General features: G+C 35.1%; 1 protein-coding gene across 2 annotated transcripts; it reads right to left on the bottom strand.

Moving 5' to 3' along the window:
- On the bottom strand, positions 1-6,242 carry LOC126599961 (CDPK-related kinase 7-like). 2 transcript variants are annotated; one of them, XM_050266444.1, is made up of 11 exons: positions 5,261-6,242; positions 4,511-4,638; positions 3,851-3,892; positions 3,620-3,728; positions 2,466-2,544; positions 2,083-2,379; positions 1,525-1,637; positions 1,009-1,116; positions 867-932; positions 585-752; positions 1-496 (listed from the first exon to the last, which is right to left on the bottom strand). In XM_050266444.1, exons 1-11 carry the CDS (start codon positions 5,747-5,749, stop codon positions 359-361), a joined length of 1,737 nt encoding a protein of 578 aa, XP_050122401.1. In that variant the 5' UTR covers positions 5,750-6,242; the 3' UTR covers positions 1-358. The 2 variants fall into 2 exon arrangements, with proteins under 2 accessions (XP_050122401.1, XP_050122402.1); XM_050266445.1 differs by having other exon boundaries at positions 867-929; positions 5,261-6,240.
- Between the last annotated feature and the right edge of the window lie 18,425 nt (positions 6,243-24,667).

The following is a 24,667-nucleotide window of genomic DNA, read 5'->3' as shown; positions in this document are numbered from 1 at the left end:
TTTGTGCAAGATCACAGGAAGATTTTATTAACAAAACTATATTGATAAAGACCACAAAAGTAACTCCAGTTTACAACAGGACAGCTTTGTAATCTGTAAGGGTAAATCCTAAACGCATTCTGAGATCTACCCACTCTCACCTGTACAACCCTCCTCTAACCTTATCAAGGAAACGAAAAGCCGCCTTTGTACAAGTTAGAGGGAGGGGAAACGGAAAGAAAAAATGACACGAGTATGTGCTCCAGACCCTCGTAAAATGAAGTTCTCCAATTAAGCACAAATTTTGTCACCTAGGGACGTTCGAGGTCATCGAGAATAAGGATGGTGGAAACAAGACTTCATGTAGACCGGTTCTAGTTCAAGCCTTCTGAAATGTGCGCGAAGAAACTCCATGCAGTAGTCTGACAAACCCCAGAAAACTGAGCTTGCCATCTGAGTGTCTTATCCAGTCCTGGAGAACAACATGAACTGGTACTGACGGGCTAAGTCCTAATTCCTGATGAATTTCAAATTATAGGGAGAATTCAGTTACCACAAAGATGGTTTTAATGTTTTATTATTTTATTTACTGTGAGAGAGCATACCGTGGCAAGTTCCTCTATCATTATTGGTCTGTTTCCGTCCTTCTCAAACAGCTCGTATGCTCGCCTTGCATGATGTTCCCAGCTCTCCATCCCCTCCAGCTGATACACACTTATGGCAGATGCACAAAATTCTTCGAAATCCAGCTTTCTATACCGAATAGAACTGATCTGCATGATACATATTTACGACCACACTCAGCTACAATTATTATTTTACCTGACTGGGGAGATATAGTTTTGATCAAAGATAAACTAAAGAGTATCCAAATTTAGCGACGTTACCATGTTGACGTAATCTAGAACCAGCGAATCCTTCATGGCATCGGTTGAGTTCCTTGTTAGACCCTGCTGATATACCAATGTTAATTGAAATGACTTCAGAGATGGTTAAATAATAGAAACCAAGTAAAGAAAAAGTGCCAACCATCTTGAAGTTCTGCATAGTGATGAACCCACTTTTATTTGGCCCTAACAATGTAAATTGGTCCCGGAGATAAGCCAGCTGTGCCACACTTAACGTCTTTGCAAGAGTCTGTCAAAACAGAAAGAAAAAAATAATTCACTCCATTTTTCATTGCTTTGAGAAGTGTCAGATATTTACACTAATGACCCTGACAACCGGTACAATGTTTAGGCTAATCCAAAACCTCAAATAGAATAGCTCGGCTTCAACTCAAGAAAAAAATGCTAAAGCAACTGCCAAACCAAAGAGACACCACAAGAGACATTCAAATAGTATTCATGAAGCGAAAATGATGAAAAAGGAAGAGGGTAAAGAAAGAAAATAGAACATTAAGGTGTCACTACTCCATAGTTGTATCACAATAGTTGCAATATTTGGGATATTTCAATTTCAGTCAAATCCAAGACATACACATAAAAGAGAAAAAGATGAATAAACATAAAAGAGAAAAAGATGAATAAACTTGTTACTGCATACCCTTAATGCTGATTTTCGTAGAGCAGATGAGCATATGTAAGCTTTAACAAGTTTGTACACTATCATATCCATCGGTATCTTGACCTCATGATAATTGGCTAACCATGGATGACCTGAATACAAAAGTTGGCTGTCAGCATCCAAATTTCTAACCAAATTTTGAATTTATGACAAAGAAAATGACACCCATCACACCACCCTCGGAATAGATAGACAATAATAAGATCTGGCTTCTCCAATTAACATTCAAATGGGGAGTAACAGTTGCAATCTACAGTCCAAGAATCTCAAGGCCGCTCATATTCAAGAGGAGCCGAAAGCCTGTCACCTTTAGGATTAGCAACTGGCGCCCTCCATTTGAACTTCAAATGGAGAGAACCCTTTTATAAAGAAAAAAGGCCAGAGTTGTCATTTTAGAATGTGTTTCACAAAGGATTGACACAAGATGGAAAAAAAAAAATGGATATAAACAAGTTGTCATCATAAGTACCCATTCGTAACATAGTCCTAAAATGGGTGATAAAAGAAGGGGCTTAATAATAAGACTCGGTGACTTACATAGAGCCTGAGCCGCGGTTAATCTCTTACGGTAGTCCTTGTTCAGTAGTCTCTTTACAAAATCTATTGCATCAGATGATAAAGAAGGCCAAGGAGCTTCATCAAAGCTCGGATCAGCCTTTAGTACAGCTCGAAAGATGCCAGACTCGGTCCGGGCCCAAAAAGGTCGGCTTCCACACAAAAGGATATAAGCAATTACACCGATACTCCACATGTCTGCTTCTGCCCCATATGACCTATGTAGAACTTCGGGAGCGACATAGTATGCACTTCCTACAATATCATTCAACCTCTCATCTGCAGAAACTTAAGTATTAGAACCCAATGGCCTTCAAAATTAACTAGAGTAAGATATATGCTAGGTAGCAGTCCTCCATCCCAACCTGGTTTTACATAGTCAGAGAGTCCGAAATCAATGGCTTTCAACGGGGATTTCTCATCGCTTGAAGTAAAAAGGAAATTCTGGAACAGAAAAATATCAATTCGGGGTCAAGAAGAGAGAGAATAAGGTATAAATAAGGACAAATAAATAATTTTTTTTATCTATCACATTATTTTTCAGACCAGAAAGGAAATTTCAACAATCAAGATTACACGTGTATATCCAGAAAAGGAAGAAAATTACCATCATATGAACTAAATCATATTAAAGAAGGCATGGATACAGTTAGAAAAGAATCATATGGGTTTTTAAATGGCAGTGGTGCAGGATGTGAGATGTCTCTAAATCGCAATAATTACAGCCAGTCGCTCCTATGACACTCCCAGAAAAATCAAATAAAACAAAAGAGAACATTAGAAGTACTTTTAATGCTTTTTTCCACATTAGATAACAAATAAACTTCAGCAATTCTTGTTCTGCTTTCTTTCCCACTTAGCAGATTGAGTGGTTCAAAATAGAAATCAGTAAAACCTGTAATGCAATTCTCTTTCTTCTTCTTCATTTACCAAAGTCTATAAAGACATCCTTTATATCAGCAGATTTCCCAAAAAGTTTTGATAGAGCCATTAGGTTACTTCTTCCCCAAGGAAAACGATTTTCTGAATCATTCTTCAGCCAAATTTCATTTCTTAGTGAACTCTAAAATAACGGAAATATAAAATTTAGAACTATGTTTGTTACGATAAGATATCAGTTAATTAAATATGAAAACAAATTGTCATTGCATAACCAATTAAAGTTGGTCAAAGAACAACAGCTAGAGCAATATTTAGATTAATTGCTTACACCGGCATTGCAGCACTACATATCAAATTTTAATGACATGTAAAATCGAGTGCTACAAAGAAAGTGAGAGTAAAAATCAAACAATTTGAATCTAAAGAAATCATAGGAAAGAAGTTTCGGAATTCAAGATATTTTTCAATGAGCAAAAGTGATTGGTGACCTTCAAATTTAAGGGTAAAACAGGAAAAGTTATTATTACAAATACTTTTAGTTATTATTTTACTTTTTAAATCAATTTTGAGTATATGCAGCTGCCACAATAAGGTAGTATGAACGGACTGCTAAAATTATGTTTTATGAATGAACTACCTCTGGCTTGAGGTCCCGGTGAACTACGCCCTGGAGATGACAGTAGGCAGTTACGCTTAAAATCTGAACCATAACAGCCTTTGCATCAGCCTCAGAATATTTTCCATCCCTTGAGAAGAGAAATGAAAACTTAGTGAGTTTTGAAGATACAGAACAGGCTAGTGACTTTCCATAGAGAAAGAATTGTGTTCTTTTTTGTGGCACAAAAGAAAAACCTATTAGAGCAGGTACCTTGAAAGTATGCTATCCAGCAGTTCACCTCCCTTGCACAATCTGGAGAAAATAACATTGAGTATGCTCCAAAATCTTTAAAGTCTAAATTGTGGCATCACATGCCCTATTTCTATACATAAATAGTGTTTTCCTTTAGTAGTATATGATATCCAGCCAAAAAGGGAAAAAAAATGAATCACCTAAATGATTCAGCACTTGCTACTAGAACTGCTCATTACCCCAATAAAAATGATGTGCTTAAAGTGCCAAATCTGACCGAGTACTAAACTTATTCTGCTGGCCCATCTCTATATTTTAGAAAGCATCGGATTGATCATACCAATATCTTAATCATGGCCATATTAAAGTTACATTCAATGCACCATGTTTATGTAGCAAACATATTACAATGTTTATGGTGTCAACAAAGACACGCGCTAAAGCTAAGTCCAAGTTGTTTTTAAGGGGGTTCATATGTATGCAAGTTGCCGCATGTTCAACAGACAACTTTGGCACCAAATACATAACAAAAAAGGAGAAGATATTAGGGTAATCATATCACAATCTTAAAAGCTAGTAATTCTATTTAAAAAAAACAGAGAGAATAAAATAAGCCACAAGCATCATATGAAATGGAGTTAGATGCATATCCAGAGAGTTATAGCTATTACAACTTACTCCATCGCTACATAAACATTGTCATCGTCTTCATAGGCTTCATAGAACTGCACTAGGTTCTTATGAGTTAGAGCCCTTAGGATCTTCACTTCTCTTCTTACATCCTCTATACTAATTGCCGTGGTCATCTGCAGAAACATAACTCATTAGGCTAATGAAGTGGAAGGAAACATGGGTCCCCTAGAGATCCTCACATTGTAAGAAAATGACTATAGCAATAGAAAAAAGAAAAATTTATAAAGATTTTGTCTGCGTTGAAGTTTTGATAAAATGTCATTACCATTACTACATACTTACAACTTTCCTTCACATCAAGCCAAACAATATAATGGTCCTTCGCTAAGAAAAAGTACTAAAGCTATTAGGCACAATACTGCGAAGCTGCACTGGCTTCACTACGAGTGAGCACCAATTATACATTCTATATCATACTCAACGGACAAACAAGTAGAAAACATGCAACAGTTCTGATATTTCCAGCACAAAGCAACACAGTCAAAACTTAATCAAAGCCTGAGATGTTAAAGATAGCGACAGAGTTCGATAAATTTGTAATATAGGATTAGGAGGTATGGCCTAAAAAACATTAACAACAGGAAATTAAGGTCATATACATATTGGACAGAAGCAATACAATCAAACTCCTATCAGAACTAAGACAATTCAGTTATGAAACTGCATTTGAAACAATAACAGAAAACAGAAACGTAGTTATTCAATAACAAAAGACATAAGGCATGAAAATCCGACCTTTGACTTTGGAATAACCTTGACAGCCACATCCTGGCCCTTCAAGCTTCCCTTCTTGGCCTTGGCAGAGCAAGTATACCCGAAATGTCCTCGCCCCACCTCGTCACCAAGCTCATAATGGCTTCCAAACTGTTTTGAAAACCCGAAATTCTTGTCCAAGGCAACCTCACACTCACTTCCTTCAGGGATTGAGGCCTCATTGGGCTTCACAGAGCCGTGCCTCCGAGCAAGCAATGCCCGAATGTGTTTCGCCGGCGACGGAGGCGGGAATGGCCGCTTAAATAACCGCAGAGGCGTGGAGCTGACGCTGGAGTTGGCAGGAGAGTTCTTGAACAGACTTGGCAATGGACTTGGGCTGTAAAATGGGAAGTTGGAGGATTTTGAGGACTGGGAATTGGGTGCATCAAAAGCCTCGTTTTCGCCTGGAATTGTAAGGTCTTGAGAGTGGGGTTGTGGGTTTTCAGTGGGTTTTCCATGACAGAGTCCCATGGGTTAACAGCAGAGCTCCAAAAGTACAGTGAGTGAAAAAATATAATTTACAGAGAATATATTCAAGGGAAGGGAGAGAATTCTTAAAGCAGAAGGACTGAATTGATCAACAAAAACCCAGAAAGGATATCAATCAAACTCCCAAGGAATTTGTAGAGCAAAAGAGAGATGCCCAAGAAGATTAATCTGAGAAACTAAAGGGAAAAGCAATGCAACTTTTTTGTGATGATACAAACAATGACTGAGAGTCTGAGAGAGAGGTGATGGGTGAAAAAAAAACTGAACAGGAAGGAAATTGTAGGTGAGGAGGAAAGGGAACTGATGGTGGGAAGCACAAGCAAAGGGAAAGAAAACCCAATAAAAGAAAAATTGCAGGAGGAAGGAAGGAATAAGATGAGAGGGAAAAAAGAAAGTGGGGAAGAAGATGCTTGGCAGAGGCAGCAAGAAAAGAAAAGGTAGGAAAAAGGAAAAAACCGGATTCCTCCTTTTTCTGCTTTATGTAAGCTTTTACTGATATTGGTTTCTACGTGTATGTGGCAATGTCACTTTATTCTTAGTAAACTCTTGTACAACGGATTCACTTTTTTGTATTATGTTGCGTCTTGATCTAATACTTTTAATTTACATTTAATATTATGAAGAATTTTTTACAAGTTGAAGTCTCTACCACCTCACATGTTGATATTAATTTTCGTATCAACATCTTTTCTTTTTTTCTTCCTTTTTTTTTATCCCTCTCAACAACCCTCTATTGGTGTCTAATAATAATAATTAATAATAATGAATGATAATTATAGAGAGAAGTGGGGTTTGGGTTTGGGTTTAAGTTTGGATTCTGCCAGCCTGTCGTTTTCGATCCCTAAAAACGAAGATAGATATGTTACCTTGTAGTTTTCTGGGTAATATTTTTTACCCAGAAAATTTAAATTTTAACCCAAAAAACTGATGTTTAGCCAGAAATTACTAAAGAATGAATTTAAGATTTTTTTTTCTTAAAGTAACTATTTACAAATTAAAAATTATGTAGAATATTCTAATTTAATTTTATGAACATTTTAACCTAAAAATATTTAGATTCCAATAAATATTGAAAAATCATTAAACCGGGACCATAAAAGTTGTGGAACACTATGAGAAAAAATTAAACACATGAAAAAAAATTAATTATTTTAGCCATTGGATTTAAATTTGGACTTTTTACCATTGAATTTAATCATATTAGATTTTAGCTGTTGGATTCAATGATTTTATAAATATAAAACTAAAAAAAATACACATATATGGTGGGCTAGCCAGCCCACTAACTTAGGGGAATTCTAACCTAAATTTGCCTCATAATTGAATTTTTAGTTAAAATTTTAAAACCATATTTGGCTCAAGGGTTGAAGCAAGTAGGGGTAAGTTTAGAACCTAAAATTTGAGTTTTACTCTAAAGGTTGGAGTAGGTGGGGATTTACATTTCTAAATATAATGATTTTGAAGTACAAAATTATGGTTTTTATTTTTACAGACATCTAACATATTGTATGCCTCATACAAAATCCTCTTCATTTCTCTTAATATAAATATAAATTAGTGTAAGATACCGTCATATCAAAGGAAAAAAAAGAAGAAGCATGTCATACCATAGGAAAACTAATGAAAAATGCTTGAAAACTTTGAATTTTAATGATAAGAACAAAATAAAGGGTAAAGTGAATAGTACCAGGTTTGACTATTTAGTGTAAAAATGTAATTTTTCGTTAAAATGAACAATATTGTGAGCTTTTCATTAAAACTTCCATAATTGTTGTGGGGTTCATTGAAGTGAAGTGAAGTGAAAAAACTTGAAATAATTAATTAATATTTTCTAGTTTCTAGTCCTTCCAAATATAATCCCACACCAAGAAGAAACAAGCTAGTTTATTAGGTTACTCAATAGACTAAACACACCTAAAAGAAATCTTCATGGCCAATACGTACCACGCAGTGACGAATTCTGTCGTGATTATATTAAAGTCCAAATAACGACAAAGAATTTAAATAATCAGATTGGGAAGCTCTTTTTCCCAGGCAAATGGACAAAGAAGATGGATGAATATTTTGGATCTCCGAGATCACTTTATCGTGTTTGTTCATTGTACATTATCCGGTTAATTTTTATCTATTACTATTTGTATTTAATTTTAGATAAAAATTTTGAATAATTTCTAAATGAAAGATGACAAATGAATGTACACAATAAAATTAATTCTTGAGATTTTCTTAAAGAGAATCAGAATTGGATGATGCTATTATAAAGAAGATGATGTATTTTTGCTCCCTTTAGGCTTTATTGTACGGTGGAGCTCTGTGCAAAGACCAAAACAATTATTATTCCTTGATGCTCTCCTCTTTTACCCCTTCTTTTTCTATAGAATATAAACAAAGTTTGGTACATATAAAAACTCATGCTGGGTAGACTTGACAAATGGATCGGATTTGTTGAATTCGTGTTATTTTTATGTCATACTTGTTATTTTAACGAGTCATGTCGTATTAAATATATTATTTTTAATAAATTCTTAACATGTGATCCGATAGCGATCTGATTCGTTATCAACTCGTGTTATTTCATGTCGAGTCAAGGGATTGTGAAAAAAATTGTCTAAAGAATAAAAAGTTAGGAGAGAGAGAGTTGTTTGGTTGGTATAAAAATTGGATTATAAAATTGCATGTGGAACATGCAAGAACATGGAATGCAGATTTTTCCAAGCCATGCAGTGCTAGGATTGCTTGACTAAGAAGACAATGGTTGCCCATAATTTGGACAAATATTGATTGTTTTTTTAGAGCATCCAATACTTTATCTTATGTATGTGTACGTGTGTGTTGGTGGTCACCACAAGTCCAATGAGTTTTATTTGATTCTTAAAACTTTTTTATGCAATTATTATGTGAATTATGGCCATATGGCAACCTATCCATCTTGATTCTTGACAAACGAAAACTTGATTATGTTTGCAATGGACCTATAATTCGAGTAATTAACATCGTTTGTTCTGAATTACAAAACGGAGATATTTATTTAATAATTTCACTATCATACGGCCAAATGTGGTCAAATATAACATTTTTTTTATTGCGTATATAAAATCGTGGGATGATAAATGCATTAAAAACGCCTATACTGTAACCGATCTCTAAATCTAAAGTCTAGCAATGGATTTATTTTTCTTTTTACAAAACAAGTATTTGTCGGTTTGCCTCTTGAACTTGTATAGAGCTACCAATTTCTCTCTTAAACTTAAATTTTAGCCGATTACCCCTTATCAACTTTTATAATTGGCAAATTTCTCCCCTAAACTTCAACTTTAGCCGATTACCCTCTAAAATTTTATAAATAGCCAATTTCTGCTATCGTTTTTAGATTTTAAAAATTTTCATCCAATTTTCGTCCATCCTATTTTTCTTTCTTTTTACCCCCATACAGTTCTCATGTGTTGTCTGCGTTCTCAAAATAGATGAAAAATTCGATGAAATTTATTAAAATCTAGCGTCAGGGGGAGAATTGGCTATTTACAAAAGTTTAAAGGATAATCAGTTAAAATTTAAATTCAATAGAGAAATTAGCTAATTATACAAAATCAAAGAAGTAATTGACTAAAATTAAAATCCATTAAAAAATATAGATCCATACAAATTGGGGAGCAAATCGATAAATATCCCTTTACAAAAAGGTGTAATAATAACAAGGTATTGGAAATTTTGTTAATGGCTTGAGAAATGTCACTGTTATCCTCACAATGTTAATTTGGTAGACCCCACTTTATCTTGAATACATGATTAATATTGAAATGTTAGGTCTTAGGTGACCCCCTACTACAAGCCAAGTCAGTTTTTATTTGGGAGTTTCTAATCATTCATTCCTCTCTTGCATTGTATGACCGTTTCTTCTCCACAATTTCCTTTGCTTTGGGGAGGGTGGGCGGGATGAGCAATCATCGCTAGCCACGTGTAGAAATGGTGCAGGCCGGTTTCTTTGACTATTCTCTTGCTTACAAAGGTTGGAGAGAGTGTAACCGGAACATTGGATGATACATCACGTGTTATTATACGAATGGTGAGATATATGTGTTAAAAAGTTAATAACTTAAAATATAAAATGTCCCACCACTTATATAAAATCACATAGTGTACCACTTATGTTCTGGTGACAATGAAAATTTTCTCCAAAGGTTGTGCTTTGTTCGGCTTGGACATTCATTGGGATTGGAGATTCTTTGGCAATGTATTCCTCTGCCACTTATTTGGCTTAGAAAATTTAAGATGATTCTCAAAAGTGGAACTCTCTAGGGATTTTCTGTCACTCTATGTCCATAAACTTTTTGTCACTTTACGGTTTTGCACAATGTTTTACAGTGTTAACACGAAGATTGACATTAAACGGTAAAATGATAGAGAAAGCATAAAAAGTATCACTTTGAAACAGCCGCCTTAACATTTCTCGAAAAAGACATATATTGTATAATTTTAGGACGCATGTTTATATTGTAAGAGTATGACCTCTTAAATCAAAAAGTCGTACTCTCACCCCAAACATAAGTCCCTATGTTGCTTTACACAAAAGAACAAACATAAATAAAATTTAATTTTACATCAAGGAGTGCAACATAAATCAAGTCAACAATGGATCAATCACAATAAATTAAAACAGAATTTGTCATTAACAAGAATTTAATGTAAGACTTCTCACTTATAAAGGATAAAAAATATTACTCTACAATCACTTAGAAGTTTATAGTAGGATCAACTTTTACGTCAAAGCACAAAAATTCAATAAATTTTAATATTCAAATTCCACCTAACATCGGTGATTTTGTGGTGAAGAATAGAAGGGAATACACAAAAATTGAACCATTCGAACTGCTGCTTTGCTTTCGTCAATTGATATTTGAAACGAGAACGTCAATATAATGTTATTAATATGGTGATTTATAGTTGCAATATCATTGTTCACGTCATCCTAGTCACTTCGTGTATTGTAGTGGGTCACCTTCAACCCGCTTCTATACATTTCATCTGTCTGATTAAAATCAGACTCCACCTACAACCTCTGTATTAATCTCCTTCAAAAAGCGCACTCATTGTAGAAACGTCCAAATGGAAAACAAATTAGTGACAAGCTCTTTGAACACCCTAATTTGAGTCCGATTCACACTAATTCTCCTTTCTCCTAATAAAAAAGTTTAATCCACTAACAATATCGTTTTACTTGACAGTGACAAGCTGCCTTGGGCTAGTCTGGATCTTATTGGCCTTTTCTATACAAAGGCTTTAAGACAAATGTTAATGGGCTCTTTAGTGTAGTTTTGTCCAAATCTGAATAAATATGGGCCATAAACTAATGAGGGGCCTTTATGCGTCTTTTATTATATATTAGTATGTTATATGAGCCCGTTTGATATGGTTGGAATTCTGAGTTTTGGGATTTTGGATCTTACAAAATATTAAATTGGTTTATGCCCATTTTAACTATAATTTGGGCTCTAATGGTTTTAATTTAAATATGCAGTTTCACTTCAAATTCTTTTTTAACAAACGATATTATCTATACTAAGGAGGAGGGGAGGAGTTTTGTCTCACAATGGGCTAGCAATAATGTGGTTCAAATTCGCTTTTGGCGAGAATCAAACCTAAAACCTCTTATTTACAAGTGGAGGAATCCACTAGACCATAGTACTAAATGGTCACTTCAAATCTTAGATGAGTTATTTGTGGATATCTCTTTTATAAGGACCTTTAGATTCATATAGTGTAGGCCCCTTGTACAAAGGGATCCCCATTTTTTGAAAAAAAAAATGGGGATTAGGTGTGGGGCCCACTTCACATCGAATTTCAACAATCCAAACCGTTTATTTTGTTAGTCTCGATTCGTAGATTATCCTTACAAAAATTCAATTCAATACGAAACAATTTGCCTATTTATTTATCAAGATCAAATTTCATTGTTTCTTATATAACATATTATTTATTTGTTTGTACTATACCCAAATTTACATTAGCTACTTTGATTATAATTATTTCTTCTCTTGCATTGTGTAGACACTTCAAGCACAAGCTTGGTATAATGCCAAAACCAAAAACAAAAACAAATCATTCACCCGGTGGGCATGTTGAAATATTGTCAAAGATTGTCCTAAATTCAGAGTTGTGCTTATCGGTCCAGAAGTTGTCATGAACAGCACCCCTCTACACTCTTCACCCAATCATAACTCTATGCCTGATCATGACTCACATGTTCATGAAAGCGACACAGAACAAGTGCCGAAAGCAACCCCTGAACAAGGGTTGAGATCGACCTGTTATCTAATTAGGCTTACCTGATCCACGAAATTTTCCCCACTTCAAATATTACTACTAGCTTGTGCCAAGGTGTCTCTCCATGACTAAACGATTGGTTGAGTATTCTCCAACGACTGGACATTGATTCTTTGGTTCTTTTCCCACCAATTTTCTCAAGAAAAAGGGTATGAATAAGATTCTACATTTATTGCAACTGCATCTCATTACCCGTAATTGGATTATGCGTAAGTTCAACCCAGCTAGAACACAACGTAACATCCTTCAATAAGCATCCAATTCGTACCTGCATCATTAGTCATTTTGTTGGAAACCAATTGGTTGAAACTTTGAGAGAAATATTGGAATGTGGTTGAAAGTATTTGAGAAAATATGAAATTGTGGTGTAAGGTAGAAGATAATGAGAATGTTTTTATAGAAAAGTAAAATCATTTTTTTTCAGATTTTTTATTAATTTTTTACATTTTTTATTAACTTAATTAATTTTTGCAGTTGGATTAAAAAAAATTGAAATCCAACCCTTCAGATTGTGCCACGTGGCACAACGGTAATATATCTATTTCTTTTTTCTTTTTTCCTTATTTTTAAAGGCAAATAATGTGGATCATTGATCTAAAATCCAACGGATAATATTATGCCATGTCATCTAGCCATTAGGGGGGGAGGTTTGAATTTTTTTTTATCGTCGCAAATCCAACGGTCCAAAAAATGTATCCGTTGAAATCCAACGGACGAGAATGTGCCACGTGCCCCTATAAACGGTAACATTTCAGACCTCTGGACCGCGGGCCCCATCGACTGACAAGCTGTCGGTGACGCGCCCCCACGCACATGTGTACGACATGAGCCTGATGCAAATTTTTTAATACGTGGCTGACGTCACCCTGGTCAGCCTTGCATCATCTGGCCTCAGGCACTCAGGCCTGCGATTCAAGCCCACCCTCCTACTCGGGCCCTCCCTTAGCCTAATCGCCAGCATGGGTTGGAGCAATGAGCTAGGGTAATTGGGTAGGAAATTCTGCCAGTCAACCGGGCTATTGAATACAGTGGAGTTGCTTTTATCCTCGTAGCCTTTTTTTCCCAACCCCTTCGTCTCAAGTAAACTAAAATAAAATTTTACTTCTTTCTCTCTCTTCCCCCTTTCTTTCCCCTTTCTTTCCTCAGTACGTAATATCCACTATTTTACTTTTTTTTCTCTCTCTTCCCCCTTTCTTCCCCCTTTCTTTCTTCATTACACAATATCCACACCCTACCATCCAATCTTAATAGGAACCACGAGGCCACAACCCACCCCATCAACAAAAACAAAATCTAATTTTGGGTGAAATTGATAAAAGTTGTTTCCTTCTCTTCTATTTGGGTCTGCAAATTGCAATTTCCTTGAGGATTTGGGCGTTCATTGTTCCAGATCATGTTCATCGTTATGGCGTCGTTTCAAACCCCGGGCAATTATTGTTTCAAATCGCAGCACTTGTCGTTCAGTGCTATAACATCATTTCATATTGCCAAGGTGGTGTGGTCTGTGCTTTGAGAGAAACAAATACAGAGGGGATTGATCGATGAAGGTATGAGTTATTTTAGGAATATACATGGGTATTTTGGGTAGAAAACTTTGATTAGTGATGGAGCCCTCTACTCGGATTACAATTAACACCTCTTCAGAGGTAATCCAATTACGGTACCAATTCCGATGAATCATGAATTGCACTCCTAAAATTGGGTGGACCCCACATAAAATATGATTCCCCAATTGCTGGTAAACGGCAAATTGCTTCGGGAGGAATTCAATTCCGCTTCTTTCCATTCCACTCCCGATTGGTAAATACGCCATAATATTGGAGATAGCCTAATGCACATTCTAAATTTGTTAAAGTTTATGTGGGGAAGTAATTCCACACAAGCATAGAATTGCTTTGGAATTTCTATAACTAAAAATGAAAAGACAAGTAAGACCATGTCGCTTCAATTTGGTGTGAACCAAAAGCTCTCCGATCCTGCGTCGGGCTTAGAAGAGGAGATGAAAACTAAGTGCTTTTTCTTGGAGTAGGATTCTCTCCCCTCTTTTTCCCCTCCCCTTCCCTCCCCTCCTATTTGAATGGTCACGATTAATCCACGTCAACATCTTATATTAATTTTTTATAGAAAGAGAAAGATAAAATAGATAATGTGAGAGGAGTGAGGGGATGGAAGGGGATGGAAAGAGGAGGGGAGAGAATCCTAGTCCCTTTTTCTTTGGGCAAGAAGACCAAGCTCTACATTTCATGGCCAAGGAAAATTACTAATCATTGATGGGTGACATGCCTTTGGCAAGTTTGAGATTAAAGATCATTCATTAGTGTAAATTTTATAGGCTCAATGTGGCCTACCATTATTATCACCAATATTTTTTCAACTTAATCACCTATTACTAGGTGTTGTTTAATCACAAAAGGTATTAGATATATTAGGATTGGAATCTCCCATGTATTAATTGTATATTATTTTGTTGTATGACCGATGGGAGATCCTATTCTCCACCAATTAAAGCATGCATGTCGCTTCTTAAGTGGTTGGTTTGAACTCCAAGTTATCCCACCCATTTTAGTTTGTAACATTTTACTAATGAAGACATGATGAGGGACACCAATTAAGAGGCTCGTTTATACAAGACAATTAACTTCATCCCATGTCATGTATGACTTATGTCTGGCCCATGATAATAGGGATTGTTATACCTCAGTGATCCAATGGATATTTTCATATCGAGCCTTGCTAGGTTAAGTCTCATGCATCTCCAAGCCAATTTGCACTTGTAAATGCTAGCTATGTGTTTAAAAATTATATTATTCTTCCAATAAACAATTAACATGTAGTAAAATAGTTTTCTTACCATGCACAATAAACAAACTAAATGATTTTTTTAAGAACAAACATGTACTGTAGTGGTGGTGGTGCTCCAATATTCGGGAATGTGTTACTTGCAAAGAAGGTTTTCACATCATGAATATGTGACTAGGTACGTACGTGTGTGTACCTAAACTACATACTAATAAAACACCATTTGTCAACCAAAAACTAATAAAATTATTATTTTACCCTTTAATACAAAATTGAAAGGAGATATTAGAAAAGAAAACAATGTGGGCATTAAAGTAATTTTGTACAAACAAGTTTTTACTGTTTGTTTTCTAAACCTCATAACTGCCAACATGTTAAAAACAAATAACTCCTCTCATAAATAAATTAAAAAACAAATATTAATAATATAAAAAATATATTTCTCAACACACAAAATGTGCGATCTTTGCTAGTATATATATATTAGAAGCCTTTAAGGGAAGATATCTCCATATTTTATAAGGATGATCTATGAGGTGCAACTTGTAAAATATATGGTTCGGATTGATGAAGTTCGATGTGGAATGGATCTCACAACTAATCCCCATTTTTTTTCAAAAAGGGGGAAAATGGTGATTAGTTACCGGACCCACACCACATCGAACTTTAACGATCTGAACCGTTTATATTTCTAGTTGCACCTCATTGATCATCCTTACAAAATATTAGCCAAATTGAAAATATTTGAGACATATAATTGAGTTTAAAGAAATTGATGAACATTTTGTTCTCCAAGAAACATTAAAATTTCATCGTGATAATTAAATAGACAAATGGTTTCAGATTGAATTGAATTTTTGTAAGGATGATTTATGAATCGAGACTTACAAAATAAATGGTTCAAGTCATTGAAATTCGATGTGAAGTGGGCCCAATAACTAATCCCTATTTTTTTGAAAAAAATGGGAATCCATTCCTTTAAAGGGCTTGTGTGTGTGTGTGTAGGGGTGGATTTTTTTGCCAAATTACTGTGCCAACCGAATTGCCAACCGTGCCATACCGATTTTGTGCCAAATTTTTTGTACCAATCAGTAATGGTACGATATTGTACCGTACCGAAATTTCATGGTATGGTATTGGTAATGGATATCATTACCATGGTATTACCGTACCATACCAAAAATACAATATAATTTATAATTTATAAATTATATAATAGATAATTATATAACACAATTTTATAATATTCCAATAATTTGAAAATAAAACTCTACTCACATTAGCATTGTTGTTGGTGACTTTGATGATTGATCTCTTAAAATTGTGGAAATCAAACACAAAAGAGTTCCTAATTCTTTCACAAATAGCCAAAATATCTTTGTAACCCCCACTTCTAATGTTGCTAGTGAAAATGCATTTAGCTTAGGGATGAGGGTTGTGGACCATTTTAGGGTATCCTTGACTCCTAAAATAATGGAGGCACTAGTGCGTACTAATGGTTGGCTTAGGGCAGATGAAGTAAACTTCCACAATGAACCAACATAAGATATGCTTCAATTTTACAAGGAAATGGAAGAAGAGAAAACAAGAAAGATATGCTTTAATTTTTTTGGTAAATTTGTTATTAAATGGTTTTCAACTTTAATTCTTCTTGCTACTAATTAATATGTTTTCTTTGTTTGTAATGTAGGCTTGACACAAACTCAATCTTCTACAAATTCAATGCCTCCTCCAAAAGCTTCGACATCTCAAGCTTGAATAACTAATCAATGAATTCTCCTTTTTGAAGTTTACTTCCAATTTTCATTTGGTTTGAAACTTTAATTTCTATTTGGATTGTTGACTTCTATTTGTTTCGGTTCGTAACTTCTATTTGGATTGTAAGCTTAATTTTCATGATGAATTTTGATGCATCATTTGAATTATTATGTGTGTGAATTGTGAATAATGAATAATAGATGAATTTAATCTATAATGTATGAGATAAAGGTACCAAAAAAAAAAGTTTTGCCCTTGAATTGGGTTAAAAAAAAACAAAAACAGATTTTGTCCCAAAACAAAATGGCAATTACCATTGTCTTACCATGCCAACCGAACTTTTGGCAATACCAAACTTTGGTATGCCGAAAGTTTGGTATGGTAATGGTAATAGATTTTACCAAACCGAAAGTTTGGTACGGTAATTGGTACAAGGGTTTTGGTACGGTAACCGTACCGAACTCACCCCTATGTGTGTGTGTGTAGGTCTTTTAAGGAAAGAGATACTTAACTTTTGAAAAAATAATGGGGATTAATTTGTGAGACTCACTCCATATTGAACTTCAAAATATATGAACCGTCTATTTTGTAAGTCTCTTTTCATAGATTATCCTTGGAAAAATTCAATTTAATCCGAAATATATGCCCATTTGGTTGTCACGATGAAATTTCATGAATATAGTGGTAATCAGTTTCTTTGAACTCAATTAGATGACTCAAATATTTCCGGTTTGACTAATATTTTACAAAAATGACCTATGCGGTTCAACTTGCAAAATAAACGATTTGAATCATTAAATTTGATGTTATGAGCCACACAACTAATCTTCATTTAGAAAAAGAGGGATCATTTTCCTAAAAGTCTACGTATCTATATATGCGCATCACTGTTGAGAAAGAGAGAGAGAGAGAGAGAGAGAAAGAGAAAGATTGTTACATACAAAAACACAGTCTCAAAGAGCATAGCTAAGCATTTGGAATAAGTGTTGAGTACCACATTGGTTATACAAAAAGAGAAATAATAGTTTAAATATCCTAACCCACTCCAACTAACACCGAGGCCTTTTGTGATAAAACCCCACGGACGGGCTTGTACTGCCAATTGATTAGGTGGGTCCCATTTGGCCCCGCGCGATGGGCGAGACCTGACATGGCTCCACGTAGGTTAAAGTTGCCACGTGATTAGGTGGGTCCCCATTTGGCCCCTCGTGTTGGGTGAGCCCCGACTTGGCTCTACGTGGCTGTTGATGTGTACATCTTCGCATGTGACCCACAAAATGGGGTCTCACGTGCGGAGGGCGTGTTGGAATCCCACATCGGCCAGAAGGAAAGGAAAGAAGCACTTTAAATAGAATTACCCCACTCTAACTAACACCGAGGCTCTTTGTGATAAAACTCCACACCTGACGGATTGTGCAGGTGGTAATTACCAAGTTGGGGACAATATCGGTGTTGTTGGAAGTGGGTCTTCGGCCCGTCTCTCTGATAATTCCACATGGTATCAGAACCAGGGAGTGGGCCCATATTGTACTGTCACATAATAGGTGGGTCCCCTTGGCCCTGCACGATGATGGGTGGGTCCTCTTGGCCCCGCGCTTAAGGTGAGTCCCCTTGACTCTACGTGGTTGCCGATTTTTTATCTCCACGTGTGACCCACAAAATGGGGTCTTACATGCGAGGGCGTGTTAGAATCCCACATTGGCCAGAAGGAAAAGAGAGAAGCACTTTAAATTAAATTACCCCACTCTAACTAACACCGAGGCTTTTTGTGATAAAACTCCACACCTGACGGATTAGACAGGTGGTAAAATATGGACAATATCGGTGTTGTTAGAGTGAGTTCTCAGCCCATCGACTTGAAAAATTCTATAATAAGAAGGCAAACAGTAGTAGCTAGGGTTTGTTGAGATCAGATTGAGAATAGAGAGAGAATTAAAACCTAGAGGACAAAGGGGTGGGAGTGGACTGTGGAGTGGGAGGGAGGGCAGAGACTGAAATCACGTCCCTGACAGGCGACAAGGCCACCCAAAGAACAACGCATTTATCTGTTGCTGCCATTTGTAAAAGGCCATTTCAACTTTGAATATGCAATCATCAGTCCCCCACTACACCAATATCTCTCCCTTCCTCCCAATAACCCATCATCATCATTGCCCTTTTTTTTCCTCTTATGTCAAAACTTAAAACTTAATAGATCTTTGGTGCTTTTTGCCAGCCTCATTTTTGCACACTTTTCTACCCTTCTCTCTCTCTCTCTCTCTCTCTCTCTCTCTCTTTCTCTCTCTCTCATTTTCCAGCGTGATGAACATTATATTTGTATGGCAAGTAGTGTTGTTTTGCGCTTATAACAATTTGTTCCATATGGTCACTCCATGCATGCAATTCGAGTTAGATCATTGGTCCCTCCATTTGTCTAAGGGATAATACTTGCATTCCTTTTAGGGATGAGCTTGTTCTCCCTTTGCGAATAACGTTTATTGACCGTACAAATTTTATAATTGGAATTATTCAATTTCACAATCTTCTTTTGACTTCCACCAATACAAAAACTCATTTCAATAAAAAATCATTTAGTCATTCAATATATAAAACAAATTAACGGTGTAAGTACCAAGTAATATATTCATGATGAACTGCAGATTATTTTAAACGTTTGGATGATTAAACGATCTCTGATTCGACTGATTTTTTGTAGGATTAAGCTTCAAATGAAATTAATAAATTGAATGGTTCCGATCTTTGATTTAATTCAGTCAAAATACGCTATTCACAAATGGTAGAATTTATCCTTCTCTAAGTATCAAAAAATCTTACTGCAAAATGTTACAATATTAGCCTCTTTATCTACCCCTAAATATCGTTATAGCCATAATTTTTTTACATGCCACTCTGTGGGCTGGTCTTTTTCTTACTCAAACGCCATATCGATGTCACATGGGATGTTAAAACATAATTTCTTTAGGATAATGTTTGCATTCCCCCCTTGGGATGAGCTCATTCCCTACTTGCAAATAATGTATCTTCACTACATAAATTGCATAGTCGAAACCACTCAATCTTTTAATCTTGGATTGAAGACCATCACTATAAAAACTCATTCGAATCGGAGATTGTTTAGTCTCACTTTTTTTAATATAGTACGAGATCGCATACAACTAAAAATCACCTAAAACAAACGTTCAGGGATTAGGCAATAAGATAAAATTCTTCAACAATTAGAAACGTATCATCACGATTTAGCGGTTATTTTAGCTCTAATTTTGATGATTTTTTGCAATTACATTGCTCGACCGTAGAATAATATAATGAACTAATCCGATCATTAATAAAATATTTACACTAGTGGTTATCTCAAAAATATTAATAGAAGGAGAGATAAACTCTAAGTGTTTGTTGAATCTTTTGTGTTGATGGAATACATACTCTACTAAGCTAATTTCAAGTTTCAACAACCCAACTGTCACACCTTTTTTTTAATATAGTACGCGATTGTTATGCCAAAAATCATCTAATATGATGTGATATAAACTAACACACAAATTAAACCCTCTTTTAGATAATTGTAGTATGCGTAAGTAGGGATCGTTCTAGGCCCGGGATTAGGAGGGACTACTAATCTACTCAAATTAGACTTAATTATACTTAACTAGACTTAAAAATACTAAACTAGACTCTTATGACTCAAAACTGACTCAAACTACTCAAAACTACACAAAACAAATAAATTGACTCAAAACTAACACTAAGGATGACTTTGGACGAAAATTGAACTAAAAAGACTCAAAACATTAAAAAGACACCAATTGGACAGATTCTAACCTAAGAACATGAAATATAAAAGGGGGTTTTGTTTTCGACAAATTTAAAGCTTAAACTAAGTTACTTGCAGAAAACAAACTAATTGCTATGAATTTAGGGTGTTTTAAGGGTGAATGGCTAGCTAGAGGGTCCTTCTCCACACATGACACATATACATACGAATCGATTTCCAGTTATTCTTCCTATAAACCATGAATGACAATGCCCCATATTAACCGTGAACAACACTAATTAACCTTCAGATTTTCCTAAGTTCATTGAATTGGACTCAGCGTCGCAACCAAATTATTCTTATCAAGTTCCCTACATGAACAGCATGATAGAGATACATATCAAAGAGCATTAAGTTCTATGAAAATCATAAGCATTGACAAGGCATTCGTAACTATGAACAACATGATACTCCTGCCAGGAATTCACTTAACACGATCATGACCAGTGACCTCCATTACTTGTAAATATAAGTTCATAACTATTAGGTGAAACTCACTTATATTTTAGCATCAAATTCATGCATGCAAACTAAATAGGCCTCCTTAATCAACATACAAGAATAAGTTCTGAATTAAACAGTTAAGCAAATTGCATTCATGATTCATGAAATCATAATTGAACGTAATCAATTCATATGCAATATATGTTCATGGCTTTGAATTCGCCTCTAGCCAAAATGAGTTTAGTTCCTCATGTTCGCACTTAAACAAAGATAATTTAAATTAAACATTGAAAACAAAAGATAGAATACACCTAAGAATGCTCCAGCAATCCAAAGGTCTTGAATGGTAGGGCACGACAAAGGGTCTCCTCTCATTTATCCTTGCAAAGTTGCAGCACAAGAGGGATTTTCTGTGTATGATGGATGTGTGGTGTTTGGTGCAAAATTGTGGTGAGAGATGGGTAAATTCTTAGTGTTGCGGCAATTGTATTTATAGGGAGAAGGGAAGGCAAGGCATAAGCTGAGAAGGAAAGGAATTAGGACTCCAAATTAGCAAGGATAAAGGACACTTCTCATCAGATTCCAGGGAGAAAAAGGAATAGTCCTTGCAACAGGAAATATAGCTTCTAGAAGGGCTAGGTGCAGCACCAATTTAGGGATAGGGTCTTGGCTTCTAGAAACCTGATATTTAGGTTATTTAATGTGAAATTGATGCCTCATTGCAGCTGGAATTAAAGTAGGATAAGATTAGGATAGGATAAGATAAGATAAGGTTAATTTGGATAAGATAAGGTTGGATAAGGTTGGATAAGATTTTGGATAATGTTCCTTCCTTCTAGCTGATTCCTTATCTTCTTTGTCTTGAATTTATTTTCTTCATCTCTTCGGCATATTCCTAGCCTCTTGAACTTCAAAAATGTCCATCCACCTTGCTCCATTCATATGCTACCATTCTTGGCCCAAAACTACTCCAAATTGCACTTTCTTACCAACTTTGTCGTTTGAACCTAAAAACACATGAAAATAGCTTAAATCACCATAATAAATAGAAACTAGCTATGAAAAAGCAAGAAAACAAGCTAACTAAGTCGCATAAATATGCTCCTATCATAATACAAACTTTTAGAGATTAGGTAACGGGATGAACTCCTTTGAAAGTTAGAAACGTATCACCACGATTTAACGGTTATTTTAACTCCAATTTTGATGATTTTTGCAAGGATGCTAATTGAAGGTCTTTTAACCATTTTAAAATAAATAAATAAAAGGGGAAAATTGAAATTTGGTATTTGCGCTACAAAATTTACAACTATCATCGGCAAACTTACCTAATTTCCTCGGGATCAGTACTAAATATCTTAGGCATGCCCTCAAAATTCCCTATTTTTCCCAAAAAATTAAACTTTTCTCTAGATTAAAGGGTTTGCTCGACAAAATATTGTAAACATTCGTCGGGCAAAAGTCTTTTCCCACCATTTTTAAATAAGGCAGTCATTCCTGTGTAATCTTTGCCCCGACAAATTAGTTAGTTTGCCCAACGAATGTTTTAGGTTAGATATACGTGTCAAATTTTTAAAATCTTTGCCTAATTAACAAACCAATTCATCGAGCAAAGGTGACATGTCTTGATCTAAAATATCCATATGTATACCTGAGTTGAGATGTGTTGGTCGATACCTGAAGAGTGACGTAGCCATAAAGTATAATTGATATGTAAAAGTACGAGTAATTTTGAACTTGAATTAAGTAAAACAGGGGTGCACAATGTGAACGGGTAAGAACCCTTATTACACAATATTAATGTCTTGGAAGGGTAGTTATTAATGCAAAAAGTAAAAGAAGCCTACTTTGACCGTAGCACAACTCATCTAAAATCTGAAGTATCCTTAAGTAGCTCAGTTTCTATGTCTTAAAAGGGGAAAAAAGCAAAGGTGAGTGAGTCTATACAATGAATTTTGGTAAAATCGTTTTCGAAAAGTGTAACCCCTTGCTATATTAATCTTTATGAATTTTAATGGCTTTTGATAATTTAGAGGAAAAACATATTATAGTAAAACAGTTCATAATAATTAATTTACAAGTTTGAAAAATGTGAAAAAAATATGCAAACGTTCGTGATTACATCATTTACGCTTTGACGATAGTACATCATCGTTTGAATTTTTTAAACTCTCAATTTGACGATAGTCACATTGTCGTTTGGATTTTAAGGGTTCTAGGATTTAGAGTTTTAGGGTTTAGGGTATGTTGATACTAATTTAATATAATGTTTTTCATTTGATTATTGAAGTAAAATATATTTCCTTTAACGGATAATGAGTCCGATCATATTACCTGTTAATTTTAACGAGTCGGGTCCTATTAACTGTTAATTTTAACAGGTCAAGTTCGGGTGGGATCAAATTACCGTTCATTATAATGGGTTTGACACCACATGATCCGTTAAGATATCTAGAACGTCACAAAAATGATATACAGACATGACAAATACGACACAATCGCCATGTCTACTTTTGTCCAACGAATTCTTTCGTCAAGCTTGTATTTTGTATTTTTTTTTTACTTTGAATTTATTGCCCAAGACTGTTCTGTCGAGAGAAATATTTTTAAATTTGTTTTTATTTTTGGAAATGCGACGAAATAATTGCGTCGGGCCAATTTGGTTCGTCAGGCCAAGTTGGCCAATGCACTTTACTCGAAGAAATACCTTCATCTGTCAAACCATATTTGCCCGATGAGTTTTAAATATTCGTTAGGCAAAAGTTTGAGTGATGACTTTTGTCTGACTAAAATTGCCCAGCGATTTTTCATCCAGCAAAAAACTAGGCTATGGAACCTTATTTGGCTCGACAAAATAATTTCGTCCGGAAAGGTTTTGTTTTTTTGTCTTTATTTTCAACTATTTGAAGTCAATTAGTGAAATTTTTCTACTTGCCCTTAAATTGTTAACTTATAATTTATACAAGTTTTATAACTCTGCCCATAAGCTCGACCGCTCAAATGAGTTGGCTAAGATGCCGTAGGATAAAGTTCTCCCAAAGTAAAAGCCTCACTTCAACCATGGACATAAAACTACTAGCTTTTTCGAATGAGAGCTCTTTTGGGTTTTGTGATCAGAAAGGAGCTAGCTCGGATCTCGCACATCGAATCAACCCATTTGATGAACAAATTATTTCAAAAGCCATAAATATTGCAGTGAGTTTAGAATAGAGTCTACTTCCATGATTCCATCGTTTTATCTTTCTACTAAAGAAATTAAAGCTTTGCAACTTTTGATTATCTTCTGGTGTTCCCTTGCGAAGGAACCAAAACCAATCCATAATAGAGCACTGCGATTACATCATATAAATTAGCAAAAGGCCACACATTTTGTGTGAGAAACATTTTTTTTTCCTCAAATATTGTTTTTAAAATAGAAGGATAAAGAAAGAGAGTGAGAGAGAACGTGAGCATGTGGAGAAAGGGGAGAGAGTTTACTTTTTTTTTTTGTTATTATTAGAATATGTTAGAATGACATGTAGATGAGGTTTTGAAAAAAAAAGTTAAATTTTGATTGTGTGAAATTACATTTCTGCCCATATTTCTTATTCTTGTTCATCTTTAATTGGAGGGTTATTTCATAGAATTTTGGTTGACAATTAGGATTCTATTACTATGTAGTTTATATAAACAAAAATCCAGAACTAATTTTCTTTTTTCTTTGTTCTACAATGAATCAAGCAATTTGTAGATAAAAAAGTACTCATAAAAGAATTTTGAAGTAAGTA

The sequence above is a fragment of the Malus sylvestris genome, chromosome 14 (genome assembly GCF_916048215.2).
Source record: "Malus sylvestris chromosome 14, drMalSylv7.2, whole genome shotgun sequence".
Taxonomy (NCBI): Eukaryota; Viridiplantae; Streptophyta; class Magnoliopsida; order Rosales; family Rosaceae; genus Malus; species Malus sylvestris.
The sequence above is the reverse complement of the archived record's forward strand: the minus strand, read 5'-3'. Positions and strand labels throughout refer to the sequence as shown.